This window comes from Chrysoperla carnea, chromosome 5, assembly GCF_905475395.1.
Source record: "Chrysoperla carnea chromosome 5, inChrCarn1.1, whole genome shotgun sequence".
Lineage (NCBI taxonomy): Eukaryota > Metazoa > Arthropoda > Insecta > Neuroptera > Chrysopidae > Chrysoperla > Chrysoperla carnea.
The window spans coordinates 7992624-8013973 of NC_058341.1; the positions used below are offsets into that span (position 1 = coordinate 7992624).

Below are 21350 nucleotides of genomic sequence, written 5' to 3' on the forward strand. Positions count from 1 at the left end.
ATTGACCTATGTTGCTCATTTACGAACTCAATCTCAGTTTTTACATCCTAAGCATGCTATAAAAATTTCAGCTTGATATCTCTTTTCGTTTTTGAGTTATCGTGTTTACGATAATTTGTTCGTAGAATCAATATTTTTAAGCGTTACAAACTTGGGACTAAATTTAGTATACCTTGATATATTTCATATATACATGGTATAATCATATTGATATCTCATACTGGTTTGCTTTTATTTCAAATTAAAAATGTATAAATCCAATTCGATCACCTTTAAATACTTTTTTAGTTAAAGAAAATAATATCATTTTACTATTTTGAACCTTATTAACTTTATTTCGTACCTTTTTAACTTATTTATCGGTTATAATGTCCAATTTTCATATCGCTTATAATGACTAAAATTATTCTTTCCTAAAATTATTGTATTTTTAATTCAGCGCCTTCTTGTTAATGTGACAACCCTGCCCTCTATAGTCAGCGTCTTATTATCTTAAAAATTAATTAGGTATCATTATTCATTATCATTACATATAACCTATAACGCTAATGTGTGGATGTCATAAATGAAAAGTGTTTAATTAATTATTTATAATTAAAGTTTTATTATTATTTAATAATTAAAGTATTAATTTTAATAATAAAATATTATAACTTATTATAACAGGTATAATAAATTAATCGGACAACAAAAATTACTTGACAGAATTTCAATATTTTTTTTTATTCCATTACCGTCAAACAATGATTTTTATTGAAATCAAAAACAACTTTTTTATTATTTTTACGATTTTACTGCTAATGTTGTCAGTACCTTTAAGAAAAAAACCTAGAAATTCAATTTTTTTGTTGTCCCTCAATTAGTTAGATAATTTGTGTCAAGTAGGCAAATAAAACTTAATTTTCTTAACTTTTCGATCCAAGCCCCAAAATTTTATATCACCAGAGACTAAAATCGAAGTTTTATAAAATGTTTTCTATATTTAAGCTCTATTCTAACATAAATCATACTCTTGATAAAATAACTCAATAGTTTTTAGTCACACTCAAATCATAATAAAATAATATGTTTTATTTACTCCCTTGTACAAAGTAAAGGAAGTATTGTAATCACGAGAAGTGAAAAAAATGCATATTTTATTATTTTATTCATCCCTGAAAGTGATTATTTTTGAGTTTTTTAAACATTAAACACTATATTAACTAATTTTAGTCCCTAGCTTATAATGCTTAGAAATTATTGATGATCCAAAAAATGCAATCACTGACATTCAACACTTTATATACCGGGTATTTCAAAAATAAGTTAGTTGATTGTTTGTTTACACTTGTTTTTACCTATGTTTTGTTGACTTACGATGTATTTTGCATACATTTTCTTCTAATTAGATAAATATTTTTATATTTCACAATTATTTCAAAAGTAAATTAGATTTGTCCTTTAATTAACGATGAAAAGTACATTTTCAGAAGCTTTAAAATGTTTAATTGCAAATATCTCAGTTTAATATATGTGTGACTTAAGATGTTCTTTTCCTGTACCCTTCATTTTGATTAGTCTATAAGCGTACAAGGAAGTTATACAAGAAGGTGTCCACATACAAATTTTTTTTAAGTATACAAAATAATATTATACAGCAAGCATATAGAGAACTCGCACAGCTGTTCACATTTTATTTATTTACATTCATAAAACTATTTACCAATAACTCAGAGAGAAGAACACATAAATATTCACACTAATAATTTATTTTACATAAGTTGTTCTTTTTTTTAACCATAGTGTACACACTATTTACACGGAGTGTAAGTAAAAAGAGATAGCCCTGTTACAACTGTATTAACACCATCCTTTTTTACTTACACTATGTGTATTAGACCAAGCCAAAAAGAACAAGTAGTTTTATAATATTTTGCTATCATTTTTTATTTATTTTGATGATGATAATTTCATCAATGATCTGAATTTTTTTTGGCATTTATCATCAAACATTATCATTATTTTTGTATACTTTATTTGTGTGGCGTAGCGTCATGCATGCGTGGTAAGATTGTAAACCATACAATCTAGCTACTAGAATTATTAAATATCACAGCTCTTGACTCTTTAAATCACGTTTGTAATATTGTCTAAACTATACTCGATCCGATGTCCAATGCCCTGTCAAGTCCTGTGATAACAAGGTTTAATGTAAATACCCGACAACTTCCGGACTAGTTCTCTGCCGGTTAGTCAAAAAACTATCCAGGAATAATTCTTCGACGAGGAATTATTTTACCCGTCAATTAAAGTTGTTGTATTTTTGCTAAAACTCTGTATCTCTGTAGAAGAAATTTTCACCCAAAAAATATAAATATCGAATTCATTGAATCACTGGATGTATATAGTTTCTTAAATATCGCCCAAAATGTTATACGAAACGAAATTTCTCGTATCTATCTCAGGTACAGATGAAATGTGGACTTTTAGGTCCCAATTCCTATAAAATTCCAAAAACCCAAAACAGCAAAAAAGATTCGCGGAGTATAAAAATATTTAGAAAATTATGAGTTTGAAGAATTTATGTTTAAAATGGAGTCAATTTTATTATTAACTTTTCAACGGGTTTTTCAGTCTCGTTATTAATATTGTTGTTATACATGTGATTTGATTATCATAGAATATCATGTGATTATTTTATTTAAGTTTATTAAATACTATTTATGTGACCAACAAGTCTTAACTCGGGATTAAATAAATTTTTGTTACAAAAATGAAATGCTATCCTTTTAGAAAATGATTTTTCATTTCGCAACGATAGATTGCTTCTGAAGAAATAAAATATTTAACGAAGGCTCTTCTCGTTAATGATACATTAAATCGAAAAGAGCTTGGAGACTTTTCGCCTGAGAATTTCTTTTCCTATATATCTATATCTCTCCTGACTTTTGAAACACCCGGTTTTGTAGAAGAAAAAAATGTCAATATTGTCAATTTCTTTTCCAGTAAAGTAATACACTCTTCAGACGATCAATATATTGATCGATCTTGAATCAGTAATATTGTCCTTGTGACCTTGGGATCTAAATATGAAAACCCTTCTTGAAACGAGAAAAAACTGAAAGCATTTAATTAAGAATAATAAAAACTAAAATAGATTCAGTAGTTTGGACATCAATCTGTTCTCGAAATCGAAGTTCTTATCATGAACTCAAAAAAATTAGATTGATTGGCATTGAAAATTTATTAAGAATTCTAATAATATTATAATATAATTTTTTCTTTGATTTTCAGGTAGCAATAAAAATAATAAACAAATGTGCCCTGGATGAAGATAATTTGACGAAAGTGTTCCGCGAAATCTCGTTATTAAAAAAATTACGCCATAAACATATAACACGATTGTATCAAGTAATGGAAACACATAGAAATATATATCTAGTCACAGAATATGCAAGCAAAGGTGAAATATTTGATCATCTAGTTGCCACCGGACGTATGGAAGAAACACAAGCTAGAACAGTATTCCATCAAATTGTATCTGCTGTCGATTATTGTCACAATCAAGGAATCGTTCATAGAGATATCAAAGCTGAAAATTTACTTTTAGATCATAATATGAATATCAAAGTAAGTATCCTTGTTAAATAAAAAATACCCGACCACGAAATAGACCTTTGTCCTGATGTCGATTTCATTGTATCTTTCGTTAAAATTTGAAAATGTGCGAGAATAGACGACAAGATCTGAAATCAAAATTAAGAGTGCTGCCCCGATTTACAAGAAATACAATAACCCCCGAATAGTTTTCGTAGTCGAGTAAATAAGACTTGTATAAAGACTTCATTTAATAATCCAATTTTTCGTTGTTTTTAGTTAGCTGATTTTGGGTTTAGTAATGAATATACAAAAGGTAATTTAATGTCTACTTGGTGTGGATCACCGCCGTATGCCGCGCCAGAATTATTCCTAGGTCAAAAGTACGATGGACCTAAAGCAGATATTTGGGTAAGATTCTAAAAATTTGTGTTATTTGTAATTTGTTTGTTAATTGATTATTTTGATTTTCCACAGAGTCTTGGAGTTGTTTTATACGTTTTAGTTTGTGGAGTTTTACCATTTGAAGGAAATACATTACACGCACTTAGAAATATGGTTTTAGCTGGAAAATTTCGTATTCCTTATTTTATGTCACAAGATTGCGAACATTTAATACGACACATGCTTATTGTGGACCCAGAACGGCGTTTCACAATGGCACAAATAAAAACACATCGATGGTTGGTAATGCATTCAAATCATCCGGATGATACACCGCCTGAACAACAACAAAATCCCACGGGCTTAGACCTGGAGTCCGATAATTGGGAGGAATCAGGAATCAATCACACTGTTGTAGAGCATATGCTACAAGTGCCTGGGATAACTGAAGAAATGATTGTAAATGTTAGTACAAAAAATGTCACCTTTTTTGTGAATTATTGATTATAATTTTAATGAATTTTGAATTTTTAGGCATTAAAAAACGATGCATTCGATCATATATCAGGAATGTATTATCTACTGGTTGATAAATTACATCAACGAACGTTAGCATTTCAATCAACAATCGCACGACAACCAGTTCGAAAGACAAGTATTACAACTGGTATTGTTGATCGGAGTCCAATCAACGATAGTGATGTTGATAACACTGTCACAACAATTAGTGATGTATATAGTCGATCTAGTATGAGGTAAGTCCACAAATATACCCACTACATGGAATTTGTATAATCACAGCTAGGCCATTCGACTGTGCTCGGTTAAAATACTAGAACACAGTCGAGAAGGGTAGTAGGATTCTTCTGGACACTGTTGATTGAATTTCCACGTTCATAACATGGAGATCTCTGATGATCCCACTTGTAGGGCCTGTATGTAGGACGACGAAATCTTAACGGATGTTATTAGCACTCGCAGAGCGTCAGATTTCAAATGTTTGGGTTAGAAACCTTGGATTCATCAAACTGACAGAAATCCTGGTCAAGAAATTATCGGCTTTCTACGTGGCGTCTGGGCTTGACAGAATCATATAGCTTCATCTGCTTCAAATAGCATCTCTTACCTGGAAATGTCTCGCCTTCGGGTTATTTTCAAGAAATACACAGAATATACCTTCATCTAGTTGCTAGTGACCCATGATTATTATTATTGAAGCAGTTTTTTAATTTCTTCTATATGTTGTTGCATTGTTTCGTGGAAAATAGTAAAAAAACCTGATTACTTAGACAGTTTTTCTTTATTTTTAGTGATTCAAAAGAACGTTTACGATTAGACAAATATAGTGAAGATAGTGGTAAAGGTTCCGATGAAATTCGTTCAGACAATGATGCCGATTCATTAGAATATACCGATACGAAAATTCCAATGGATCATGTTATGCATAACAATGAATCAACTGGTTCACCATTTGTTTCAATGCCAACATTACCCGCAGAATATTTGGGTGATAATTCACAGCCACTTGAGAAGGTCCGTATATTTGAAAAAAAAAAATTGGAATTAAACGTCTAAACTATATTTCTATCTTTCAGTTTGGTGATATGGACCTAGAATCAAACGAATCATGTGTACAATTACCTACATATCAACAATCTTCAACATCATCCGAAGAATATTCAATAAATCAATCGAATGATAAATATTTAACGACTAGAAGACATACAGTTGGACCTGGTGATACTGCTCACGAACAAGTTCGTAACATTTTAAACGTAATCAATTCTCAATCATATTTTACAATTAAACATTTTATTTTTCCCAGGTTTTAGAAAATCATTACATTCCACCATATCCTGGTATAACTGACGGAAATACATTATCGAATGACCAGAATGGTATACGATTACTTCCACATACAAATCTTCCAGTAAACTTACCGTTATTACAAAACTTTCCACCACAAAACTTCAGTGGCAAAGATCCGCATCTACTGAAACCACCAACAATTTTGGGAGCCAGTATGTGTTCAATTTTTTTGTGTAAAATGATTATAAAATTTTGATTAATCATTTTGATTTTGTTTTAGTAGGGGGTCTTGGTCGACGAGCATCCGATGGTAGTGCAAATTTACAATTCTTTTATCGTAATAATGATAGTGCTACTGCGGCGGCTATGTCTTGGTCTAATCAAGGATCACGGGAATTACCACAAAATTTCGTACAACAAAATGCTGGCCAATATTTATGCCAAACGGCAAATATGGGTGGTTATAATTTACAACAGATGCATGGAAATGAAACGGATTTAAATTCATCACATACGTTAGAAGAGTTAGCTGATAATAATGCAGTTGCGAGGTAATAATTTTTGGAAATTTGAAAAAAAATTAACCTTAAATTATGCACAGTAAAAATTAAATGACAGTTTAAAAAATATCTCTAAATTTTTAAAAAATATCTGTCCTAAACCCCTCCCCCGTGCGCACGAGCACGGGGCGGGATTTGCTGAGGGGAGGTACAGAGAAATATATTAATCACAAAATCATTCAGTCATTTTTCTTCAGAAGGATGACTTTAATTTAAGTCACCAAATTAGCTCTTAGTAACATTTCTCTCAGGAGATAATTCTAGGGAAATATAAGTACATATCGTTTAGGATGACTGTCGGATGTAACGACAATAGTTTTAGATCCTTTCAATGTCGTTACAACTTGTTTTGACTGTAAATCGTTTTTACTCCGAAACAGATGTGTTCTAATTTGAATTTTTAACAAATATCAGCATATCTTCTAGATATATGCAAAGTCGTGGCAATTCAAAACGTCATACAGTAGCATCTACAGAAGAAGTTCATTCGATACAACAAAATCAATCTCAAAGTGGTGGTGTATCGAGTGGATCCGCTAATAGTTCGTCCAGTTCATCGAGTGGTATACGAACTCGTCGAACTGGATTATTGACTGTTAAAGAAAAACCACCAGGTATGTTCGACGCCGTTTTTATTAAATACTTAGTGTTACATTTATTGTTTTATAAATATTTAAAAAAAAATATATTATATCAAAAATTAACAAAGCTCAAGTTCAAAATGTGAGGGGGAATATTGGAAAGGTAAGTTGTGTTAAAATAACCGCTTTGTTGTAATTTTTTGGGTTTTTTTTTCTTTTAATTTAATTTTTAATGTACATTTTGTTGTTGTTATTTTTTTAAAATAATACAATAATTTTTTTTTATCGCACTTTTCCATTTTCTCCATGAAGCACTAGGTCAAAACGCTACATGCTTTCATTATTGGTCTTCAAAAATTTTAAAATAAACGATTTATTCATTATGAGGGGAAATATGTATTCGTCTTGTGAAAATAGTACACATCGTTCTATTAAAGAGAACTTTAGAAATTTTCACCTAATTTGCAAAAAAAATTAACAACTGACAAAATCATCATCTCCTGGATTGAGTAGTATGCCATTATGACTAGGTTTCATTAAAATCATTTTCATTTTGGAAAAACAGGTTAACCAGCTCGCCTATGTGTACAATTTTCCAAGACGATGACACCGTGGTTCCATATTATAATAAAATTTCTACAGGGGGTTTCATTAAATCATTATGCTACGATTATATTAACAAATTCAACATTTATGTCAATAACTAATTCGAAATATTCTAGAATTCACTTTTAATTCAGTTAGATGACATTTGAGACAAATTCTGAAATTATTTGATCGATTCCAAATATTCGTGATCTTTTTCAAGTGGAAAAATAACGATAGGCTGACAAGTTGACAGACAAGCCTAAATAAAATACGATTGACCATCGAACGAAACCAAATTATAGGAAATTTTCTGTGTCATAAAACGCTGCCTCGTGGAATGCAAAGAAATCGAAGTAAATTCTTGAATATTTCGATACATTTTGGACATAATTCATTCAAGATATAAAAGTCATTGAATTATGATTCACATCGACCCACAAAAATCCACATGAAATTAGTAGCAAACGAATTTAATAAATAAAAAAATTCATTAATTTGAAATATTATTTCATGCCATTTATTATTTATTTTTTATTTGATAAATTTTAAACTTTATTTGTAAAATTTGTTGTTGCTGCATGAATTTGTTGTTTGTTTGTGTATATTCGTTGTTCAGTAATCAACCCAGAAATAGTACGCGAAATTGAGGCTCGAATGAATCGTGGCGATTCAATGTGTAATAGTACAACATTTGTTCAAACACCAACAACATCACCACCAATGGTAACTGGACAAGGACATTATACTGGTCCAATGACAGTGGCATCAAATGTATTAAGTGGTAGCCGTACATTGTACAAACAATATCATCACCCTACTTCTGGGGGTCCTACTCGCAAGCACTCACTACGTCATGCTAAAACTGCACAAGCTTTACCGACTGTACAAGAATTTCAAGGTTTGTTTTACAAAAATCATTTCACAACATTTTTACATGTAAGACCTAAAAATATAGGTACGCGGTTTTATCGACGGAATGATAATATTACCGGTTTTTACCATTATCAGACTGTACACTAAAACAAAAATTGCTGGGAAATCATATTTCTTAGCCAAGCTTAGCACCTTGATTTCTTTAGCTTTAAATTGGTACAGAACAATAATCTGGCGTGTATTTCATTTATATTTGACCAAAATAAAGCCATAATCAACTTAAAAAAGGCTAAGTAAACTTACTTTATGCATTACTGAAGCAGCTGGTTTTTCTTTTATTATTTTTGCTTCAAGTTTTCTTTTTATTTCTTTCCTAATTGATATTTTTGTGTTTTATCTTGCTTTTTATAAATATAGTTTTTAATTAATTCGTTTTTCCTATCAATTACATACGGCGAAAAACTGAAACCATCTTTTCGATCGATTTAACTTGACGTCATATGTAATTGATCAATTTGTGAATATTATTTATAATTTAACATTTTAAAAAAAGGGATTTTCACACTTTTTTTTTTCGTGCACTCAATGAAAAATATATTAAATTTAAATAGCTTTAAAGAAAAAGATCTACAAAATAAGGACACACACACAAATTTTCGAGGTAAGTGTACAACTTAATAGTTGATGTGTGTATTTTTTAATAGTTTCTTAGAAAATTTGATGTTTGTAAAATTGTTAAATGTTAAATAGTTTTAGTGTAGACGATTTTATTACGAAAACCTTAAACATTTCATTTCAATTTTAACGAACATTACGATTACATATTTCACAAAATATCAAAACGATGAATCAAGTTATCTCCTTTTATTTTATAATTAATGATGCCTACCAGTTTCAAAAACAAATAAAATAATTGATTTAAAAAAATCGAATATTTTAGGTCGTGAAACAAAATCACTTGAACGTTATTCACCAGTACGACGTGCTAGTGAAGGTTCAGCACACTCACCAGATTCATGTCGCACACCAACATTACAACAAGAGTATCAACGATTACAACGTAATATCGATCGTGATCGTCAAATCAACAATCATAGAATCACAATAACACCTAGTCCGCCATTATTAAATCCAAATAACAATAATAATAGTATAACAAATAGCAGTAGCACGGGAGTAATAACCACGGAGTCACTTCATAATTGTACCTTAACACCGAATAATAAGATATCTTCATGTAGTCCTAGTCATTTTATCAATTCCAAATCATATTCGTCAGTACCATCGACGGCCGCAATGCCACAGCAATATTCACCAAATCATGTTGTTGGGGTGGGTGTCGTAAGTGTGGGTACAAATTCACCACAATTATTAGGCAATTATACACAACAATTTAGTGGCATTAATCCTCCACCTACTAATTCTGTATCAGCAAATAATATGCAATTAGCACATTCTGGATCGCAAACATATAATTTACAATCGTTAACCGGTGTTCAATCACAGAATCCATCACCTATTTTTGGGCAAAATACATCATTACTTGGATCACCATATTATACACATTCGTCACCATTTATGGCAAGCACTTCAATGCCTGGTAAGTCTTAAAATATTTGCTTTATATTTTATCTTATAGGACTAAATGGAAGCTTTTTGTGGAGAGTAGAATCTCTCAATTTTATGCGAAAAATGTTTTCTTACAAAAATTAGTATCGTAATCCCTATTAAATCATTTTTTTCTCAGTTTTTAAGGCTTTGTATAATTCTAAGTTTATTGAGAATGCCTCTTTTAACAGTATCAACACCTTGCCTCATGTTTTTTCGACTTTATTATGTTAGAAGGTTGAAATATTGTATATGAATTAAGTAGGTATTTAGGAAGTTTCTTTTGGGAATACCAACCTGATCGTTTCCGAGATCATGATTAAAACACGGTGATTTATTCAGTGACGGTTGCAACACCGTTTAAGGAAGACCAAAAACTTAGATTCATAAACATAGAAACTCTTCGTTAGTTAGAAAAAAATGTTTTTTTCTAGAAATTAATTATCTGGGGATTCGGTTATAACTAGAATTCAAGATTTTATTGGCTACTTAGATTCTGGGTAATTTTTAAAGGGGTCAGTTGCGATGTTCTTGTGTTTTGAATGTCAAAACAATCGGGTATTATAATAGGGTGGGACTTTGTATTTAGTTTAATTATTTTAAAAGTTGGACAACCTAAAAAAATAATAATCCTTGAATATAACCTCAAATTTAATTTATTTAGGGTCACCATTACATCACAGTGGTCATCATACGATCAGCGAACATGGTTCACAGCACAATAGTGGGAACAATGGCATTAATGATAACATATTCAGTGTACCAGAAAATAATTTACAATATCAAACAAAACGTGCATGTTACAGCTCAAATAATAGTCCAATGAATTCCGGCAATGTTTCACCATTTTTAAATAGTGCAAATACGAGTACATTGAATTCACCAATACACCATCAAAATTTGGGCATGTCACCATTAAATTTGGGCTTGTATAATACGAGTTCAGGAGGTGTAAATGGTGGAGGCAGTGGTGTTAATTCTGGTGGACATACATCACCTGTTTTATGTGGTGGAAATACAACTTTAGGACAAAGTCCACAATTGAATGTATCATCCATTACACAAGGTTTGTTTTTCTATGTTTATTTCATAGAAAATTTAATATTTTTCGTCGTAAACTAATAATTTAATAATTCAATTAGCTAAAACCAATAGCCAATCCAATAGAGCAAAATATCAAAGGCCTTCATTTTAAAAATGGCCGATAAAACGAAAATAGTTTTAATTTAATCCTAATCGCTCAGTAAGATACTTTCTACCACACTTTTCTGTCGTGCAGGCGGATAAAAAGGATCCAAAAAACATAAAAATCGAGTCCATCTGAAGAGTAGATGAGTAACCATCGAGTTGCCGTCGAAAATGTTTCGATTTTGCAAGAATTTATAAAAAATCAGGGGAAAATATGATAAATTAACTCTGAATTTTTAACTCTATAGTTACCTACATATCAAACAAACCCAAAATGGAGAAGTATAACATTTTTTAATTTATTTACAGGAATAAGTGGTTTAAACACAGCTGGTGGTTCCATAACATTGGGTACACCTTCACCACACTTACAAAAAGATTACACAAATCTCGAAGACAACTCCATGGATACAACGGGATCTTATCAACAACAACAGCAACTGACTCACTTACCATTCAACGCACCAATGATGTTTGGAACACAAACACCAAATATTCATCCCCATCACATGCTAATCCATAATCATCGTAGTTTAACAAATTCACCAATATCGAATCCAGGAAGTCCTGGACTCGACATGATCAAAGAGGAACAAATTAATCACACATATCAACATGTAATGAATCCAAATCAAATAAATTCATCTACAAACACATCCAGTGTGCCTGGCCATCCACAAATATCCGTAACCGATGTCCTGGGTAGTGAAATCACCCTGGTTGCATCCAGTGATACGTCAGAAGATAGTATGGACAGTTTAGAGAATCAAAACGTTACACGATTACCCCAATTTATAATTTCGGAACCAATCGAAAATAGCCCTAGTATTACGAAAGGTACAGGACGTAAAATGAGCTCAGAAACAAATCAATCAGAGTTTTTTAGTACATATAATAAACCGCTAGATGGGAATGGAAGTGATAATGAGAATACTCAAATGGATGATCAATTTAAATACGTTCGACGGAATAGCGATAAATCTTCATGTTATTCCGAGGATAGTTTATCAAACGATAGTTTAAGTCATTACAGTCCTTTATCGAATCCAGAAACAAGTAGTTCACAATCTGTAAAACATCATCAGGGGTTTCTCGAAGATGTAAATAAACATTTTTCAAAAAACTTTGAAAATATGCAAATTTATAATAATTTTAATAATGAAAATAATCAAAGCGTGATAGGGGCTGATGATAATGGTGGAAGTGGTGGTCAAAAAACAACACCTCCAATAAAATTTTCATTAATAAATAGTGATCATAGTGCAATATATAATTTAGATAATTTTAAAACAAATGATTTATATGAGTTAACTTTATCAAAAGGTTGTGCCCATTTAGAATCAACGGATATCCTGGAGATTGTTAAAGAAACAATCAATACACAGGTACCACCAAAATGTTTTGTTTTAAGTAACGATAATAATGTGAATAGTGGCGTTATTGAATATGAAGGTGGTATTCAGATTGAGTTAAAAGTGTGTGAAGATAAAATACAAGAGTCAAAAGGTTTAAAGATGCGTCGTATATCGGGTGATCATTTAATTTATAATCAATTGTGTCAACAATTAATATCGTGTATGACTGTCTCATGATAGTAATTGTAAGTTTTGTGACAAATTTTTTATTTATTTAACAGAAAATTTTTATGGATTATTACATCAGAGAAGGAGTTAGTGTAATTTTTTAATCAATTTATGTATTTTTTTTCTCCATGACGAGAAAAGAGAAAATCCTTCGTATGAAACAGTGTATTAAGGTTGGTTCCACAACTATAGGTCTGTCTTAAATTTTTTGATATAATTTAATTAACTACAGTCTGTCTTTTATTTCAATTTTCTAAAAATATAGTCCACGAGACAGAACTATTTTTGTTAAATGAGTACTTCGTGAGTGGCTTCCTTTCAGCGAGTCTACCAAATTTTCTCTCTACGATTTTTATTCGAAAGTGCTGCATTTTAAAAATAAAGTTTGGTAGATTTGCCAAAAGCAAACTACTCGTGAAGTTTCAAGTATGTTTTGATCATTTAACAAAAAAGGATGCTGTCCCGCGGACTAATAGGTTTATACATCTAATCAAGCTCAAATGAAAATTATTTTTTCGCAATTCTGATATACTACGCTTTTTGCTCCTAGCACAATCGAATCATCACTGTACTGAGTTCCTCTAGACTCTTGTTTTCATCTTAAATTGGGTTTCTTAAGAGTCTTCTTACCCAAATCATTTTTTAAGCAAGATCGAGGTTTAATTTCCGAGCCCCCGTCTTACAAAGCCTCGAAGATAACATCCAAGTGCTTTTTTTTAACCTAAATGAAATTTGTTTTCTCACATTTCGAATGAAAATGTCGTATTCATCTCAAGATTTCGCTCAAAATTTGGATAAATTTCTGAACTATTCTCCAGCGATACCTCTTCTTTCAATCAAAATGTTTCGCAGCATCGGCCTGTTCCTCGTCAGCCTGGTTTTCTGTTTGAAATACTCGACTTAAAGACAAATTCAAAGAATTTACCGAGCTCAAAATAGGCATGGATATGTGGAAATAAAAATTTTGAACTCGCGGATTCTTGTTTTATTTGATATTCTTATCATATTAAAATCAATAAATGTCAACAAATGTCATTTCGTCAGTGGAAATGCGTTTCATAAATGACCACACCCCCTGATTAAAATGTAACACCCTCTCTCGTACGCACGGTTCCTGAATTACACCTTTTTTAACGCCTTCAATAACTTGTTATATTTGAATATTAACTTGAATCAAACTGTTAGGAGATTTTCAACAGAAAATTAACAGAAAAATTAATTAACAGAATATCATTAATTGATTACTTATGATAAAAATCTAATAACTATTTTGTTATAATCGTGAGACGTTTTTTCGAGCATTTAATTTCTTTTCATAGAAAGTACCCTAGAAAGTTTTTATCAAAAGAACTAAGTGGCAGAAAGATTTAGAGCGAAGTACGTTTTAATTATATTCAATGTGTCTACATAAAAAAAAATTGTATGAATGTGTTTTTAGATCGAAAAAAGTGTCAGGATTGTGATTTTGACGCCACTCACAATAATAGCGTCATGATCACGAGTCCTGATTCGAAGTAAATATTTCGTTCTATTTGATCCCTTAGTAAAATTGCATTTATAATTACATCAAAGGATCGATTTTATATTAAAACATAAGCGCACACTAAATATCTTCTATCGTTAAAAATTTAAATCAATGTTTTTACAAACCCGTAACTAAAAATTATTTGTTTTTTGTTATTATTTCAAAATCGTTTCTCATTCAGACGTCCGTTTATGCGTCTGTTCACTTTGAAATGACTGAGTATAGTACGTGGTAAACTATTTTACTTCCAAATTAAGGAATTTTATCCTTATGTTGTTAACTTGAAAGTTGAACCTATTTTTTTTAGGTGTTATAATTTATAAATAGTGGATAGGCCCATTTATCCACATCGAAAATATTTATGTTTTGTATTATATAAAAAAGTTCATTGTGACAGAATTTTGACGAAACAATGGCCATAGTTAGCTTATACAAAAGGCGATTTAGGCTATTACACTTTCTGTAAACACTTTGAGAGTAACGTTACCGTAAATCGTCGTTTGTATTATCTAACCACAACAAATTATAGAACTTATATATCAAAAAAAGAATCCGGTGTTTCACTAATGCATCAAATTTGAAATAATGTCGTAAGCCCTTATTATAAATTCAACTTTTAGTAAGAAAATTTAAATAAGAAATCCCGTATCTTTAAAAATTCGTATTTTCTGTGTCAAAAGTTGTTCCTTGATAAAGTACTGTTCTCCAACAAAATCCGCAACAGCGGTTTTGTTTAGCCGATAATATCGCTACTGGAAAAAATTGCAACTTTTCCAGTAGCAATTTTACAACTATTGCGAGCTTCTGATGTTCTTTTTAAATGCGCCGCCGCAATTATATTGCGATGGACGAAGGGCATTATTAGGTTATTCTTATTTTCAATTTAGACCAAACATTGTGTATTCTTCAAATAATACAGTACACCCGCAGTAATCCGGCCCCTGTCTAATCCGGCACACCTTGTAGTCCGACATAACTATAACGGTAATTACAATGCAGATTTCTTATAAATACATGAATTCTTCGTGGCTGAAATTAGAAAATCTTAATCACTTTGATATGTAATTTGTCGGATTACAAGGCATTCTTTTTCAAAAAGTTCCGGATTACAAGGAGATTTGTGGCAGTACTCTATAGTCCGACAAATTCGATAATTCGACATTACCTTGCAAAACGTTTGTCGGATTATCGCGGGTCCACTGTATATAGGTTCTATGAAAATATACGACTTTTTTTAAATAGTAAATTAATTTCGTTCATATTGAATCAATATTATTGATAGAAAAAGAAGCTAAAATCACATTGTCAATAATTATGTTACTTCAATCTTGTCATAGGATCGAAGATTTTATCAATTTTATGAGCAAATAATCAAAAACTCAAACAGTAAATGAAGATTTTTTGAGACAGTTTGTAAAGTAATTGCCAGTTCATTTAATATGAAAAAATGTGGATGTGTGTCTTATTTTCTCATAAAATTGAAAATCCGTACCCAATTTTTAAAAATTAAATGAAAATTTTCATAGTCTATTCCAGCGTAAATACATTCCATGTATAGTGTAATTAAAAATAAAACTGTAAATATTGAAAATAGTTAAATAAAATTTTAGAAACATGTTAAAATGCCATAGCTAAGTTTTAAAATCCATGAATTGATACTTTTATCTTCACCAAATTCTTCGTAAATACTGAAATCGGCGAGTTGATGATTATTTACTTTCAAATATATACTTGAAACTAGTCTCGCCTTTTACTGTAGATACTTTTGAAGATTTGATTGGCCGAAGCTTTCGGTATCTACAAGAATGAAGAATCAAAAATCGACGATTCAATTCTTTACAACATTACGAAAACATAAAGGTAAAAAAATAACTAATGTTTTCATGATAATTTTAAAAAATAAAATATTTTTTAAGGCAATTTTCTCTAATTCTTATAATCTCACTTGTGAAACTTAGCTTGTTGAAATTTTTTGCACTGAGTTTTGAATTTATTTAATAATTTTGGAGTGAAAAATTTGAATTTTAAATTACAATTTTCGTAGAATATAATTTATGATTATTTTACAAGTTGTGAAAAAAGTTTTCAAGCTTTTTAGTTGACAGCTTTTTATAACAAAATAGGCAAGCTTTTAGATTCAAAATATAGACTAGTGCAAAACATAATTTGAGTGATTGTATTACTTTTTAAAGTTAAGAAATTTTGCAGACGATCCAACGATCGGGAAAAATCAAATAATTAAAAAAAAAAGCTCAAATTTTCCTTTAATTAAATGTTTCTTATTATTAGCTGCTTTTTGTTGTAACCATAGTCATTGGATGTGCGTTTTATCGAAACGAGCGCTCCTGAACAAAATATTTTGGAGATATTCCCAGAGACTTAGCAACCCTATAATTATGGGATAGCCAAAACTCGAGCAAACCAACGACAAAAGCATCCATTGAGATCTTATAGCCTTTCGAAGATAGCTCAGCAGCAAGTTGGATATATTTGTCAAAATTTTGCAACCAAACTACATCTAGGACATTCGGAGCATCCTCAAATGGAATGCAAATGTCTATGATTATAACTTCTTAACTAGTCTCATCCAGAACCACCAGATCAAGACGAGGAGTACTCCGTACGCCGGGTACTTGTCTATTTATACTCAAGGCAGCACCCAGGGGTACACGAGATCCGCGAGCAAGCCCAAATGCACGCAGTTACTAGGCATTCTTGGAAAATTTGCCTTTCTTATGACGTATATAATATATTTTCGATAAAATTAAATCAAGAATTCAATTCTCAGTGAAAATTTCAATAAATTTTTAAAAATTGTAACACAAACACACACGAAACGCGTCAAATGTTTTGCTCAAATCAGTATAAAAGAAATTTTTTTGTAAATAGTAAAAAATACATTCCTCTTTGTTAATTCTTTAATATTAATTTACTTACCGTAGCCATGAAGCGAAAATCCTAGTTTTGTACAATATTAAAATAATTTTTGTAATAATTCCCCAAAATTTAAAAGAAAACTCTTCTAATTTCGTCTTCTTAGTGAATCCAAAACTTCTATATGTAAAACTTTTATAAAAAAAACCATTAAAAAATTTTGAAAAAAAATGTTAGATAATACCAAATAATTTTTAAAAATAAATTAAAACTATTTGCCTTAAATTTCTAATTTTTAAATTTGTATATTAAAATGATAAAAATTGTTTTTATAAATGGAAATGATTTTTCTCATATTTTTAATTGTTTTTAAGAAAAAAAAAACTTATTTGCATAAAACTTGCGTTAAAAGATTTTCTGTATTTTGTGCCATTTTCATTTTTAAAGCTTCCTGCTTATACATGGCCTATGGCCCTCAAATAACCGAAAAGTCTCTGATTCACTTTAAATTCTTAAAAATTTTTGAATGCTAAATTAATTTCTGTCTTGAGCCAATTACAATGGACTTCTGTGTTTTTTGTATGAATTCATATGACGGCTATTTACGCCAGTCGGTGGCACCTCCATGAATGAATAAGGTGATGATTCTTATTGTTTTCACTAGAGCACCTTTCGGATGTTCGGATGTATATTCCTCAAGGATCTAGGATACACGAGTGAGTAAAAAGATCTCGTTCCTCAGATTTTGTAGACTCAACTATCTGCATAGTTAGTTTTTTTAAAGTAAATAACTTTTTACTTTTATGAATTATTTAAACAATTCTACAAATTATACTCAAAAATTTTTTTAAAGAGATATATGAACGTTATTAAAAACAATTAAAATGCATTTCGAAAAGTCTTTCCATTTTATAAAATATTATGAAGAAAAACACAAAATAGTAAAAATGACTGATTGTTATCGATCCTTTATTATTAAATAGTATGTTATATATAGACTATCTCTTTTTATTATTTGTAAATAAAACAATTATAATTATTATGTAGATGATTTCATAACTTTTATGATAAAAAATGTCGAATATTTTTATGAAAAAAATATTTGTATAAAGAAAAAAAAAGAAAAAAAAACTATATTTATCCTATTCTATACAGGGTATCCCAAAATGATCATTTACGAAGAGCAAAACGATATAGAGAATCAATTATAAGCAGAAAGTGGATCCAAAAATTGTAAAGGAACTTTCTGCTTCAAATTTTATCCTCCGTATCGGTTTTCTTTTTGTATGCGGTCATTTTGGAACACCGCATATATATATTTGAACATTTATTACGAGTTTTTGTGTATTTTTCAAGATATGTATATTCTCTAATTAAAAAAACAAAAAATTATATTGCAGTATCCATTTAAGAAAAAAAACAATTTTTAATACTATACAAAAAAAAAAAAAATATTAATTAATATAATTTGTACATATGTATATACCAAACAGAAATATATATAACAATATAAAAATAAACATTACATTCCTAAAAAAAAATATTTGGTTTTTGATTTAATTCGATAAAATTTGCTCTGTGGTTACCCAATATACACCCTCGGAATCACATGGATAAAGAACAATACAACATAAGCTGCACTAAAGGCAATCTTAGATCTGAAAACACTTGGGTGGCACATTTCTCAAGAGTGTATTTGCGGAGATAGGAAAGATGAAAAGCTATCAAGATCCAAGTCTCCTGAGTTGAGGGCCAACAGACTATTTGATAGCAGAAAATAATCTTGAGGAAAGTATCGATGTATACACATACCCCTCAAGGGAAAACTGGGGAAGTAATTGAAGAACAGAAGACTTCAATATACACCGATACCTCTGTAACCCCAACGGGAGGGTGTAGTTTCAGTATACCTCAGAAGAGGCAAGAAGGTTCTTAAGCAATAGTGACATGTGAAGCATGAAGTAAGTGCTGAACTTCTCAATTTTAAGCGATCAAATTTGTTTTTTTCGTTCATTTGGGTGATAAAACATCATCTATTCGAAGTAATTTTCATTGACTTGAATCGATTACAGTAATAAACTAAAGTTAGAAGTTAATTTAATTAAACTCACCCACTGTAATAAACCAAAATTGTTCTTTCCTTTTAATCATATTAAAAAAGTTTTTGTTTATTATTTAAGTTTTTATACAAGAAATTATTATAAACTATTGTAATCGAATTAGTAACAAAAATTTAACTGACCTCCAATCACAATTCGCGTTACTACGTTTCAAAGAATATACAATCCGAAGATAAGGAAAAAATTCCTGTTTATTCGTCGCTTTTCAACGCTGGTGGAAAACACAAATGAAAATGAGATTAGATTTAATAATATTAAGAGGTGAGGGCGATCGAAGAAATTTTTCTACATCTAGAAACAAAAGGAGAAAAATGTATGGGAAAAAATTATTTACAAAGTTTTAAAGATTCCTATCGAAAGTTTCTTGGTAAGATTTGAGGGGAGATTTTTAACCAAAAAGCATAGAAGAAAAATTGAAAAATAAAAAAAATTTTCGTATAAAAAATACGAAACCTTTGTAAAATTATTTGTAGCATTTAAATGTTAATAAAGCGTCAATTAACAATCTAATAAATAACCGAAATAAATCAAAGTTTTTCTGTGTTGTCTGGTATTTCTTGACGATATAAAAAATCGAATATTTCGAACATTAACGTTGTAATAAAAATTCTCATGGAATGTTTTTTAAAACCGTTTAATAAAAATGACAAAGTTCCATTTAATTTACCTTATCATAATTTATATCAAATATTCAGAAAATCAATTAGTAATAAATTTTAACGACGCTTTCAACGAAAGCTTAAATGAATTTCAAAATATCGTGGAAACAACAATAAATCCAGAAGATTTAACAATCGTTAATTTACTTTCCATCCAAAAAGTTAATTTAAAATTAAATCGTACAATAATTATTTTTCAGTCAATTCCCGAAGACTATTATCATCGACCAGAAAATTATGTAATTTATTTTGAAAATTTATTACAACTAGAAAATGATTTAAATATTTTTATAAATAATACGTCATGGAATCCAAGAGCGAAGTTTATATTTTTCACAGAAAATCAAATTGAAAATAAATTAGATATTTCAAAATTGTTTAAAAAACATTTTATTAATCGATTTATAATTTGTGTGTTTAATGGAAAAGAATTGGAGACATTCTCATGGAATGTCAATGATTTAAGTCAAGTATATCATGATGAAAATTATTCCCTTGACTTAACTAGTGAATTATTTCCAAAAAAATTTTACTCCGATTATAATTTACTTACATACAGAATCATTCCAGAGGGGGGAAAACATTTGGCGATTGAACATTTTCTTATGAAAAAAATTACGAAATATTTAAATATTAATATCGAATATGTGAATATTACAAAGTTTCAAGGCGGTCGAAAATTACCAAATGGGACGATAATTGGTAATGTTTTACGAATACAAAATAATACGGCTGACATGATGTGGAGAGTGGTTCTACAAAATTTACATTGTCAGGATTTTGATTGTATACCAACGAGATACGCATTCTTGGACATGAGTTGGATCGTACCTAAAGCGAAGTTAGTTCCCAAAAGTGCAGTGTTAGCGTATTTATTTCCCCCCGAAGTATGGTATGCAATAATTGGATCTACTTTCGGAGTGGTTATCATTTTTATCGGAATCAATAATATTGATAAAAAAGACAATACAAGTAATCTTTTATTATATATTTGGGCATTAATTTTAGGAAATGCATCACCTTTCAATTTTTCTTTGGATAAATTAGGTGTACGATGTTTAGTTTTCTTTTTCCTGGTTTATACCTTTGTGTTAACGGCCACGTTTAATTCAATTTTGATGAAAGTCCTAACAGTTCCAATCCACGAACATCAATTGAGTACTTTATCTGAAATTTTTGACTCAGATTTAAAATTTGCTTTAGCAGATGTTAGTAAATTGTTACTAAAGGATTTTAATTTACCAGATTATAATCGAATAGTCGAAAGTGCCGAAAACTGCGAAGATATTAGGGCATGTATATATCGTACTGCTTTTGTTCGAGATATTGCAAGTTTATCACCTCACGATGAAACCAAATTGGTGTCCTTGTATTTTAATGTATTCGAGAATCAAATTTATTTACTTGAGAAGAAAATTTTTA

General features: G+C 30.1%; 1 protein-coding gene across 4 annotated transcripts in view; it reads left to right on the forward strand.

Moving 5' to 3' along the window:
* LOC123301651 (serine/threonine-protein kinase SIK3) overlaps positions 1-15185 on the forward strand; it is a 46074-nt gene extending 30889 nt beyond the window's left edge. The window contains exons 2-14 of one of the 4 annotated variants that reach the window (XM_044884484.1): positions 3274-3609; positions 3856-3987; positions 4054-4425; positions 4495-4715; positions 5271-5493; positions 5556-5717; positions 5786-5981; positions 6050-6320; positions 6756-6943; positions 8115-8396; positions 9312-9971; positions 10644-11045; positions 11477-15185. In XM_044884484.1, the coding sequence (XP_044740419.1) occupies positions 3274-3609; positions 3856-3987; positions 4054-4425; positions 4495-4715; positions 5271-5493; positions 5556-5717; positions 5786-5981; positions 6050-6320; positions 6756-6943; positions 8115-8396; positions 9312-9971; positions 10644-11045; positions 11477-12759 (4728 nt within the window). In that variant the 3' untranslated portion in view covers positions 12760-15185. The remainder of the gene's footprint in view (positions 1-3273; positions 3610-3855; positions 3988-4053; positions 4426-4494; positions 4716-5270; positions 5494-5555; positions 5718-5785; positions 5982-6049; positions 6321-6755; positions 6944-8114; positions 8397-9311; positions 9972-10643; positions 11046-11476) is intronic. The other 3 variants (XM_044884485.1, XM_044884486.1, XM_044884487.1) reach the window with 3 other exon arrangements.
* Positions 15186-21350: the final 6165 nt, after the last annotated feature.